The 13036-nt window shown below is 31.3% G+C and overlaps 1 protein-coding gene across 1 annotated transcript in view; it reads left to right on the top strand.

The window, feature by feature from the left end:
• Positions 1-13036, top strand: part of LOC119607804 (neuropeptide Y receptor type 2) — a 65529-nt gene that overhangs the window by 24816 nt on the left and 27677 nt on the right. The window contains exon 2 of the mRNA XM_037961909.1: positions 8781-11441. Coding sequence (XP_037817837.1) covers positions 9660-11435 — 1776 coding nt within the window. The 5' untranslated portion in view covers positions 8781-9659 and the 3' untranslated portion in view covers positions 11436-11441. The remainder of the gene's footprint in view (positions 1-8780; positions 11442-13036) is intronic.

The raw sequence follows: 13036 nt of genomic DNA, 5'->3' as shown, positions 1-13036 counted from the left end.
TATTTTTAAAATCCTTAAATCTTTCACACACATGCATACATGCAAATACGAGATATCGCTAAAGCATATCTTAGGGCGCTATAAAAATTTAAATGAAAGTGGCGTTTCTAATGTTCAATAAATCTTGGAATTGTAGTAGATTTAAGCTGTTTAAATCTTGGGATTTTTCTATTTAAGACACGAGAAAACTTATTTCTACAAATATTTTATTAATTAGAAATGTATTAATACAAAAGTTGCTGGTGGAGGGTATTTAAGATTCGGCTCAGCCGAATATAGCACTCTAACTTGTTTAATATATTTTTTATCTATATTAAGAAACTTTGTTTCGTGGTGCGCTACCAAGAAGCATTGGATTGGGCATGGATTGTTTTCAGTGTAGCATGCAGTATATTATAATGTTAAAACAAATATTTCTAAATATTTGGTAAGTTAGTTAGTTAGTTAGTTAGTTAGTTAGTTAGTTAGTAGTTAGTTAGTTAGTTAGTTAGTTAGTTAGTTAGTTAGTTAGTTAGTTAGTTAGTTAGTTAGTAGTTAGTTAGTTAGTTAGTTAGTTAGTTAGTTAGTTAGTAGTTAGTTAGTTAGTAGTTAGTTAGTTAGTAGTTAGTTAGTTAGTTAGTTAGTAGTTAGTTAGTTAGTTAGTTAGTTAGTTAGTTAGTTAGTTAGTTAGTTAGTTAGTTAGTAGTTAGTTAGTTAGTTAGTTAGTTAGTTAGTTAGTTAGTTAGTTAGTTAGTTAGTTAGTTAGTTAGTTAGTTAGTTAGTTAGTTAGTTAGTAGTTAGTAGTTAGTTAGTTAGTTAGTTAGTTAGTTAGTTAGTTAGTTAGTTAGTTAGTTAGTTAGTTAGTTAGTTAGTTAGTTAGTTAGTTAGTTAGTTAGTTAGTAGTTAGTTAGTTAGTTAGTTAGTTAGTTAGTTAGTTAGTTAGTTAGTTAGTAGTTAGTTAGTTAGTTAGTTAGTTAGTTAGTTAGTTAGTAGTTAGTAGTTAGTTAGTTAGTTAGTTAGTTAGTTAGTTAGTTAGTTAGTAGTTAGTTAGTTAGTTAGTTAGTTAGTTAGTTAGTTAGTTAGTTAGTTAGTTAGTTAGTTAGTTAGTTAGTTAGTTAGTTAGTTAGTTAGTTAGTTAGTTAGTTAGTTAGTTAGTTAGTTAGTTAGTTAGTTAGTTAGTTAGTTAGTTAGTTAGTTAGTTAGTTAGTTAGTTAGTTAGTTAGTTAGTTAGTAGTTAGTTAGTTAGTTAGTTAGTTAGTTAGTTAGTTAGTAGTTAGTTAGTTAGTTAGTTAGTTAGTTAGTTAGTTAGTTAGTTAGTTAGTTAGTTAGTTAGTTAGTTAGTTAGTTAGTTAGTTAGTTAGTTAGTTAGTTAGTTAGTTAGTTAGTTAGTTAGTTAGTTAGTAGTTAGTTAGTTAGTTAGTTAGTTAGTTAGTTAGTTAGTTAGTTAGTTAGTTAGTTAGTTAGTTAGTAGTTAGTTAGTTAGTTAGTTAGTTAGTTAGTTAGTAGTTAGTTAGTTAGTTAGTTAGTTAGTAGTTAGTTAGTTAGTTAGTTAGTTAGTTAGTTAGTTAGTTAGTTAGTTAGTTAGTTAGTTAGTTAGTAGTTAGTTAGTTAGTAGTTAGTTAGTTAGTTAGTTAGTTAGTTAGTTAGTTAGTTAGTTAGTTAGTTAGTAGTTAGTTAGTTAGTTAGTTAGTTAGTTAGTTAGTTAGTTAGTTAGTTAGTAGTTAGTTAGTTAGTTAGTTAGTTAGTTAGTTAGTTAGTAGTTAGTTAGTTAGTTTAGTTAGTTAGTTAGTTAGTTAGTTAGTTAGTAGTTAGTTAGTTAGTTAGTAGTTAGTTAGTTAGTTAGTTAGTTAGTTAGTTAGTTAGTTAGTAGTTAGTTAGTTAGTTAGTTAGTAGTAGTTAGTTAGTTAGTTAGTTAGTTAGTTAGTTAGTTAGTTAGTTAGTTAGTTAGTTAGTTAGTTAGTTAGTTTGTTGTTTGTTTGTTTGTTTGTTTGTTTGTTAGTTTGTTAGTTTGTTCTTTACTTTGTTCGTTACCTATAGATAGCGGAGTCGATTAAGCCATGTCTCTATGTCTGTCTGTCAGTCTGTTGAAATCTATTTTGTGAAGAGCCCAGATATCTTCAGGATCCAAATCTTCAAAAAATCTGTCAGACATGCTTTTAAGATGTTTCGTGTTTGAAATCAGCAAAATTAGTCCATGAATAATAGAGATATGAGCAAAAATCCGAGATAACCCTGAAAATTTCCTCAAAAAAAAAAAATATAAATTTTTGCGTGCTTTGGCGAAAAAGCAACAACATTGCTTATTGGAAAATAAAAAACATATGTTTGGATGTGTATCGGTTTTATTGCTTTATGTATTCTGTTTTTCGTTCGTTTTGTTTCGTTTGGCGTTGTTGTTGCTCTTTTGTGATTGCTAAAGTAATGGTAGAGTCGGGAAAAATGAAATATATTGAAATTTTATAAAATTTATCTTTTTTTAACACCTATGGAAAAGGTTATATAAGATTCCGCAAAGGCGAATATAGACTTCTTCTTGTTCGGTATTATTTTCTTTACTTTGTTCGTCACTTACTTCGTTACTTAGTTCTGCTAGATAAAGATTGTAATTTTCGTACCCATCTTCTAGTGAAAGGCCCAAAATTTAAAACTTAATGGAAGACTCAATTTAAATACTTTTTTTATTTGTTGCCTGGTTTCACATATTAATACAGATTTTACTTCCTAACATTTTGGGGTTAAACCCTTTTGAATATTAAGTTCTAATTCGAAACTTTATCTTGAATTCATTGCGGTGTTAAGCCAACCCAATGTTAAAATTATTATTCTTATCAAAGATTATGTAAAAATATAAAATACACGTGCATAAAATACGATTAAATTAAAATGAAGTGGGTTTTAAAAAAATTCTTTAAAAACACAGTTGGATACGGATTTCAGCAAAAGATTTTTCTTTTGAGTTTTCTTTGTTGCTTTCTTTAAGCAGTAAGCATTTAGTCAGTAAATTTTGTTTTAATGACATACTTTTAAAGGCAAAGGTTAAATTTAAACTAAATTTTATTTTTCTTCCTGTAGCAAAGTGTAATATTAGCTTTCCGAAGTGTTATTTAAAATGTTGATTATATTATTTATATGGAGAAATAATTATAAAAACAACGTATCTATAAATAAAAAACTTTTAATAAAATTAAAAAAGTATTCATATTTACTAATGCAAACATTAATAAAGAAGATAATGTACATATGTATATCAGATATGGAAAATCAAAATTATAAAATAGTTTTCACTATTTTTATTGTACAAACTGATCTATTGATAAACTATACTATGAATTACTCTTTTGACTAGTCTTTTTGCTACCATATAATCTAATCTATAGACTAGTACATTGACTATTCGATGGATTAGTGTACTGAATAGTCTCTGGACTAGTCTATTGACTATTCTATGGACTAATTTATTGAATTGTCTATGGATTAGTCTATTAACTAGTCTATGGACTAGTCTTTGGACTAGTCCAAGATAATGTAGACTATGGACAAGTCTAGTCTATGAATATACTATTGACTAGTCTATGGATTCTAGTCTATGGATTCTATCTAGTATGGGTTAGTCTAATCACTATCCTATGGGGTTAGTCTATTGACTAGTCTATGAACTAGTTTTTGGCCTAGTCTATGACTAATTGACTAATCTTTGGACTGATCCTTGGACTAGACTATTGACCAGTCTACGGACTAATCTTTTGACTATTTTGTGGCCTAGTCCATGGTTTAGTTTATAAATTAGTCTATGGACTACGCTATCGACTAGTCTATTGTCTAGTCTATTGACTAGACTATATAGTCTATTAGCTAGCCTATTGACAAGTCTATCGACTAGCCTATTGACTAGACTATTAACTAGCATATTGACTAGTCTTTAGACTATAATATTGAATAGTTTTGGACTGGTCTTATGAGCTAGTCTTTTGACTAGTCAATGGACAAGCTTTTGCATAATCTATAGAATAATATATTGAATAGTTCATGGGCTAGTCTATGGACTAATCTATAGACTAGTTTTTGGACTAGTCTGTATACTACCTGTTGACTATATTATGGACTAGCCTATTCGATTGAATAGGTTAAGGACTAGTCCATTGACGAACTTATTGACTAGTCTATGACCTATTATATTTACTAGTCTATAGACTGGTCTTTGAACTAGACTATGCACTAGTCTATAAACTAATCATTTTTATATTAACTATTCTTTGGACTGGTCCTTGTACTAGACTATGGACTAGACTATGAGATACTCTATAGACTAATCTTTTGACTAGTTTATGGCCAAATCCATGGACTAGTCTATGCTATATGGACTAATCGCTAGACTGGTCCTTGGACTAGACTATTGACTAGTCTATGAGCTAATCTATAGACTAATCTTTTGACTAGTTTAGGGTGTAGTCTACTGACTGGCCTATTGACTAGTCAATAGAATATTCTATTGAATAGTTTTAGACTGGTCATATGGGCTAGACTTTTGACTAGTGGATGGAGTAGCTTTTGGGTAATCTATAAAATAATATATTGAATAGTTCATGGGCTAATATACGGACAAATCTATTAACTAGTTTATGGACTAGTCAATAGACAAGCTTATTCTATTAAATAGTCGAAGTACTAGTCCATAGCTTAACTTATTGCCTATTCTATGAGCTATTATATTGACTAGTCTATAAACTGGTCTTTGAACTAGACTACGGACTAGTCTATAAACTAATCATTTGACTAGTTTATGGCCTAGTCTATGAACTGTTATATTGAACAATCTTTGGACTGGTCCTTGGGCTGGTCTATGGTCTAGACTATAGACTAGTCTATGGGCTAGCCTATAGAGTAATCTTTTGACTAGTTTATGTCCTAGTCTATGGACTAGTCTATGGGTTAGTTTATGAATTAGTCTATGGACTACTATATCGACTATTCTATTGTCAAGTCTATTGATTATCATATTGACTAGTCTGTCGACTATTCTATTGACTAGTCTTTGGACTATGCTATTTACTAGTCTACTGAGTACTCTATTTACTAGCCTATGGACTAGCTTTTCCATTCCTGCTATACAAAAATTCATTTATAAACAGATCATTCGTTGAATATCGTCATAAGTTAAAAAATTTTATTTTTATTAGAAATGAATTTTGAATAAAATAGATTTAAACGTATATATTTAAAAACATTTTTATAAAATTACATTTTGAAATATGACAATCTACGCGCCACCGTTGTTTAAGCAGTAAATATAATAAACATGTATGTATATAAATATCTACATATGTATGTATATATAGCTATCTTTAAATATTTGTTTAATTTATTATTTTTTCTATTAAAACATAAGCTTGTGTATAATAAAAAAAATACTTTTTTTTTTTGCTCTAATACTTTTCCATCAAAATAGAAAAGTTTGCAATGAATTAGGACACATCATCAGGGAATTAAAAGCAAACACTCGGTAATATTTTATGTAGAAATAAATTAATACTGTTGTTGTAAAAAAGAAACAAGATTGAAACAATGAAATAATTTTAACTTGAATTTTTTTATGTTTCCACGTCAGAGATATTGTTAATTAAAAAAATATAAATGTGGATTTTGAAAGTTGAAAAATAATTTATTCGAAATTTATATGCTTTTTCAGTAATTGTGTCAATATTGATAAAAAAATCGATGAAAAGTTCTCGGTTTATAGTTATTTTAAAGCTGTTAGATAGGGTTAATGATGTACGAATTCTACTTAATTATTTAAAAAAATATTTTGTTTAAATATGCAAATTTAAAAATTTTCAAATTTAACACTAGGTGGTAGTCTTTGTTTATTTTTTTTCGAAATAATTTTATAAATATGCTTAATTAAATTATTTTTATGCGCATTTTTATAGATTTTTTTGTGTTTTTCATTATTCTAAAATATTTTTATTAGCAACGCTCGTTGATGGAGATGGGGTATTAAAAATCTAATAATAGAATTATATGTCTAGCAGCTATTGAGAAATTGTTGAACACCTACATGTAGTTTGTAATTTGTAGGAAAGTAATTAAAAAAAATCATATAAATTGTTTGAAAAACAACACGCTGCATTTACGTATATGGGACTTTTGACAGTAAATTAGTATCGATTGAACTATAACGAATTTTAATAGTCTAAACTAAAATATTTAATATAAATCATTGCATTTTATTGCAAGTTTTTTTTTTTTTAAAAAAATTGTAACTATTAGTTTTAAATAGTTTTATAGACTAGACTATAGACTAGACTATAGACTAGAGTATAGACTAGACTATAGACTAGACTACAGGCTAGACTATAGACTAGACTATAGACTAGACTATAGACTAGACTATAGACTAGACTATAGACTAGACTATAGACTAGACTATAGACTAGACTATAGACTAGACTATAGACTAGACTATAGACTAGACTATAGACTAGACTATAGACTAGACTATAGACTAGACTATAGACTAGACTATAGACTAGACTATAGACTAGACTATAGACTAGACTATAGACTAGACTATAGACTAGACTATAGACTAGACTATAGACTAGACTATAGACTAGACTATAGACTAGACTATAGACTAGACTATAGACTAGACTATAGACTAGACTATAGACTAGACTATAGACTAGACTATAGACTAGACTATAGACTAGACTATAGACTAGACTATAGACTAGACTATAGACTAGACTATAGACTAGACTATAGACTAGACTATAGACTAGACTATAGACTAGACTATAGACTAGACTATAGACTAGACTATAGACTAGACTATAGACTATAGACTAGACTATAGACTAGACTATAGACTAGACTATAGACTAGACTATAGACTAGGACTATAGACTAGACTATAGACTGGCTATAGACTAGACTATAGACTAGACTATAGACTAGACTATAGCCTAGACTACAGACTAGACTATAGACTAGACTAGACTAGACCAGACTATAGACTAGACTAGACTATTGAAAATTCTAAAGGTATTTTTTCTATAAAAAATAATTAATTCACTAACATATTTTTTAGGCTTTGCACGTTTGGTTAAGCCAAAAATATATTTTGAAAATATATAGTGGGTTTTCTTAACTACTACCTACTACTAGTATACTTCACTTACATCAAGCGTAACCAAATTATTTAACTTTACTCCTAACTTGTCATAGAAGTGTTTCCGGGTTATTTGACACCTGCCGATTACCATAAACCTTATCAAGTTTTGAGAGAGCCAGAGAGCCATAACTTATGAAAATATTTATTACGATTGTTGCTAGTTATATAGTTAGTTAGTTTGTTTGTTTGTTGTTGTTTGCTTGTTGTTTGTTTGTTTGTTTGTTTGTTTGTTTGTTTGTTTGTTGTTTGTTTGTTTGTTTGTTTGTTTGTTTGTTTGTTTGTTTGTTTGTTTGTTTTGTTTGTTTGTTTGTTTGTTGTTTGTTTGTTTTGTTTGTTTGTTGTTTGTTTGTTTTTGTTTGTTTGTTGTTTGTTTGTTTGTTTGTTTGTTTGTTTGTTTGTTTGTTGTTTGTTTGTTTGTTTGTTTGTTGTTTGTTTGTTTGTTTGTTTGTTTGTTTGTTTGTGGTTTTGTTTGTTTGTTTGTTTGTTTGTTGTTTGTTTGTTTGTTTGTTTGTTTGTGTTTGTTTGTTTGGTTTGTTTGTTGTTGTTGTTTGTTGTTGTTTGTTTGTTTGTTTGTTTGTTGTTGTTTGTTTGTTTGTTGTTTGTTTGTTTGTTTGTGTTGTTTGTTTGTTTGTTTGTTTGTTTGTTTGTTTGTTTGTTTGTTGTTTGTTTTTTGTTTGTTTGTTTGTTTGTTTGTTTGTTTGTTTGTTTGTTTGTTTGTTTGTTGTTTGTTTGTTTGTTTGTTTGTTTGTTGTTTGTTTGTTGTTTGTTTGTTTGTTTGTTTGTGGGTTTGTTGTTTTTTTTTTGTTTGTGTGTTTGTTTGTTTGTTTGTTTGTGTTGTTTGTTTGTTTGTTTGGTTGTTGTTTGTTTGTTTTGTTTGTTTGTTTGTTTGTTTGTTTGTTTGTTTGTTTGGTTTGTTTGTTTTGTTGTTTTGTTTGTTTGTTTGTTTTGTTTGTTGTTGTTTGTTTGTTTGTTTGTTTGTTGTTTGTTTTGTTTGTTGTTTGTTTGTTGTGTTTGTTTTGTTTGTTTGTTTGTTGTTGTTTGTTGTTTGTTTTGTTTGTTTTGTTTGTTTTTGTTTGTTTGTTTGTTTGTTGTTTGTTTGTTTGGTTGTTTTTTGTTTGTTTGTTTGTTTGTTTGTTTTGTTTGTTTTGTTTGTTATGAATCGTGTTTTATGCATATGCTGCACTTAGCTCCTCTGTATCCGATTTTCCTCCATGTTCATTTGTCCATTCCAAGTTTCTGTTACAGAGGTTCAATAACATCGCCAGTGAAAAGGAGAAACTTAGAAAAAAGCAAATTGCTTCAAATAGAATAAGTAGTTTCAAAAATATGCCTATTAAATATTTTGGATTCTTTTGTTAAAGTCAAACGAAAAATATGTGTGTATTTTCTTAATTTCACTTCCGTTTAACACAAATAACTTTCTAAAGAATTTTAATTTCTATAGTAAAACTACAGAAATGTAGACCACTTTGTTAGCGTAACTTTTGAGGTTTCAGCCTTATTGTTATGTAAAATAATTTCTAAAGAAATTGGAAAATTTATGGCAAAACAAAAAAATAAAATAAATGAGACTTTTATTCTTAATTTAATATTTACGTTCTTCTTCTCTATTTTTATTTCTTTGCAGTTGTTAAGTTCCACCAACTCCAACCAAGCAAAACCGACAACTTTATGCTTTTCTATAAAGGACACGCAGACGAGAGTAAAAATTTTACATAAAAATCTCAACTAAATAAAAAAATAAAATCTAAATCAAACCAAAGCAAAGGGAAAATTAACTGAAAAGATTTGCTACAACAATTAACAGCAACAAGCTCCTGTAGAGGAGGGAGTAATGGGAAAAAGGAACAAGTTTTACCAAGGCAACAAATAGAAAAACAAATACATACAAAACAACTTTTGCTAGGAAGTAAAAGGGAAGATGTTAAACAGAGAAAAAAGCAGAAGCTAAACAAAAATTTTCATTTGAATAAATAATAACACTTAAGGCAACAACAAAAACAACAACTATAGCAACGATAATAATAACAACAAAAACAACTAAACAAAAAAATCTCTACGAGACTAAAAGCCCACAGTAGTACCTTTGACAACAACAAGCAAGAGCACACAAATACACACAAAAAACAAAGCAAATAGAGGCAAAAAACAAATAATGGGAAACGGAAATAAAATAAAGACAAATTGAACAAGGAAGTTAAAAGTTCAATTGTGGAGAGACTAATACTACTTAAGGCAAATGTTAGCAGCTGAGAGAATTACAACAACAAAAAAGCGTTAAAGAAAAAATAATTACAAAAGATGATGGTGAAAAATGTCAATTAGACTTTAAGCCATAACCCAGTACCAATTTTTATAAAGTACTTGAGGTTACAGGAGGGGTTACAGCTGCTACAGCAAATAGACTAACTAAGCAAAACAAAAAACTTTAACAAAACAAGGACTTAACCTCAATTATTACATTCAAAGTAAAAGAGAAGGGGGAGCTAAAAAAAAGTAGGAAACAATGAGCGCCTTAAATACAACACCCGCCTCCGAACTGGTCACAGCCACTTGGTCTGCCTTAGTGGCACAACGTGCCAATACCACCGAACCGTTTATAGCCACCAGAGTTATTTATCAGCCGCCACCTCCTTACTTAACGACTGAGTATAATACCATGACTTATTCCACAAATGCCCCAATACCTGAAACGGAAGGAGATGACATTATTAATAATAAATTGGTACAAATATTCTTCTGCATCCTATACTCAACGGTGTTTGTATTGGGGGTCTTTGGCAATGTATTGGTGTGCTATGTGGTGCTGCGCAACAAGGCCATGCAGACAGTGACAAATATCTTCATAACAAATCTGGCTTTATCCGATATATTACTATGCGTTTTGGCGGTACCGTTTACGCCTCTATACACGTTCATGGGTAGATGGGCCTTTGGTCGTACCCTGTGTCATTTGGTGCCCTTTGCTCAGGGTTGTAGCATCTACATATCTACCCTAACACTTACATCCATAGCCATCGATCGCTATTTTGTGATAATATATCCATTTCATCCGCGCATGAAACTTTCCACTTGTATAGGCATAATCATTAGCATATGGGTGATATCCTTGCTGGCCACTTTGCCGTATGGCATGTATGTGAGGGTGTTTTCCGGTGATGCAATGCAGTCTGGCTCAAATGAAACTTCTGCATATAATTACACCAGTTCCGACAATATATCCTATGACTACCAGCGTAATTTTGATTCCCATATGCAGGCGGTTAACACCAACAATAATATGGTTTTAGGCGAAACGATACCCTTTTCTCCCAGTTACTGTGAGGAGAATTGGCCTTCGGAACGTTATCGCAAAGTATTTGGTTCTGTTACCACCATTTTGCAATTTGTTTTGCCCTTTATCATTATATCCATTTGTTATATATGGATTTCCATTAAACTAAATGCTCGCGCAAAGGCCAAGCCCGGCTCGAAGTCGTCACGCAAGGAAGAGGCCGATAGAGATCGTAAGAAACGCACCAATCGCATGTTAATTTGTATGGTGGGTGTATTTGGTCTTTCCTGGCTGCCCATAAATCTGGTCAATATATTCGATGACTTCTATGTTAAATCCAATGAATGGCCTTTTTATACACTATTGTTTTTCGTGGCCCATTCCATAGCCATGTCCTCCACCTGCTACAATCCTTTTCTCTACGCCTGGTTAAATGAAAATTTCCGCAAAGAATTTAAACATGTCTTGCCCTGCTTTAACCCTTCAAACAACAACATTATCAACATAACCAGAGGCTATAATCGTTCGGATCGTAATACATGTGGTCCTCGTCTTCATCACGGCAATGGTGGTGGTGGCACTGCCACCCGTGGCAGTAGTCTCGATAATGATGATCAAGATGATGGCAATGCCATTACCCAAGATACCTGCATAACTAAAGATAAATTACTCATAATACCCCGTGAACCCACCTATGGTAATGGTAATGCTGCTCTCTCACCCTGCCTGGAGCGGGGAGTTAATGTTTCTTTGGTGCAATGCAGTAAACAGGTTGAAATTCTACTAAATGACAACGATATTAGACATCATCATCATCACAATAGTCGTCGTAATCGTCATCATAGAGACGATGATGATGTTGATTCGTGTGATGAACAAACTATCGAAATGCGTTTCAATGAGACTCCGTTTATAAGTTCGGATAATACGACTGCTATTAGTATTATGGAGACGAGTACGAGCAACGATCGTAGCGGCAGTAGTGAAAGGGATTATCGATGTAACTGAGGAAGGGTAAGTGTTGATTGGTTTAATTAAATTGTTTATTGCTATTTATATATATGTTCTGTTAGTACTCAGAGATCGTCTTCATTGAGCACTAGTGGATTTTGGGATTTTCCCTTTATCAGTGTTATAAACATTTTGTTTAACTGAGCTCTGGTATTGCTTTATATTGGCGAACATTTTTAGATTTCAGTCAAGAGTCAGATTTAACTTTGGCATATTGGTATGTCCTCGGGAATCCAAAGAAGAGCTCAGTACCATTAACTGGAGTTGAGCGCCTCTATTTGCCAATTCGACTTTCTCGGAATGTTAGCTCAATGAGTTTTATAGATCTATATCTTGTATATGGTGCAATTATGGTTTTTGAGGAGTTGATGGTTATCCCACTTTCTTGAAGCCATTTCGATATTAGATTAATCGATTTTAGAATAGACGCGTGCGTATGCACATTTACGGATGCATAAGTCATTTAGTTTTTAAGGTAGACTACCGATAACTAATGTCCACAGTAATTGAGATAGTACGACTCACTGAAGACAGTCTCTGGTAGCTAATATAATGCTCGATTTTCTACGTAGTTCAAACTCAATGACTCTGTATGTCAACATTGCCAGTGTCCAGCTGGAACGCCTTTTCTGTCCTGAATGTGTACCATTACACTAATCCCGGACATATTATTTATTAGGAGGCTCTTCGTCGTCTCGTTAGTGTCCTAACTACTCACTCGATTATGTTTATAGTTCAGCCTTTCTTACGTTGAACGGTTAACTTCTCCAAGTTCCCTTACCTTTATATCAAGTACATTCGACCTGTCATTGCTTAAGCATTATTCTCGAGAGTCCTGGTACAAATATGTTATAGAGCTTAAAACGGAAGAGTATTCAGTTAGGGCTATCTTACAGATCAATTAAATTTAATATCATAAGCTGATATCGCACTAATTACCTCATGGGTTTCGGAAAATATGTTTGCACAATATTCAATCTACTTCCCCAGGAAGCTAGTATTGGTCATAGTTACCTATTGCCTTTTCACATCTCTCCGACTAATCTTTTGTGTCAAAGTACTATAAGCCAAGTTACCATGTTCGGAAGTAAAGCGTATCCCAGAGACCTGTATTTTAAAGCAAATGAGGTAAAACTTCCCAACCGCTTCTTTCGAAATTGTTTTTTTGAGCGTTGAGAGTTGTTATTATGGAACTTTATGCTTTCCATTCTGGCCACATATTGTGGGTATTTTTTGGCCCAATACTAGTCTATAAAGAATCAGTTGCATTTCTCCTTTGATGATCTGGCCAAATATTAGCATCTCATATTAGATAGAGCACCTTTTGATTACACCAAATATAGAGAAATACCACTAAATACCTTAAAATCATATATATTGAACTTTGATGTGGATTCGACTGGTTGGCTGATCTCTTCTTAAGTTTCTGGTTATCGTAATGACCAGACTACAACGACTAACATCCCAGCAAAATCTTTGTTATAACATACCTACTTATAGAACAACTGATTTTGCAATGGCTTCTACATTTCTATTTTGCTATTTTGTAAGTACTTATTTAATTAGTTATTTGTAAGCAAGCGTGATAAGTACTTGGT

The sequence above is a fragment of the Lucilia sericata genome, unplaced genomic scaffold, assembly GCF_015586225.1.
Source record: "Lucilia sericata isolate MDLA Ls3-8-SP2 unplaced genomic scaffold, ASM1558622v1 Contig000751F_arrow, whole genome shotgun sequence".
Lineage (NCBI taxonomy): Eukaryota > Metazoa > Arthropoda > Insecta > Diptera > Calliphoridae > Lucilia > Lucilia sericata.
Note: the sequence above shows the minus strand (reverse complement) of the source record. Positions and strands in the feature narration are given on the sequence as shown.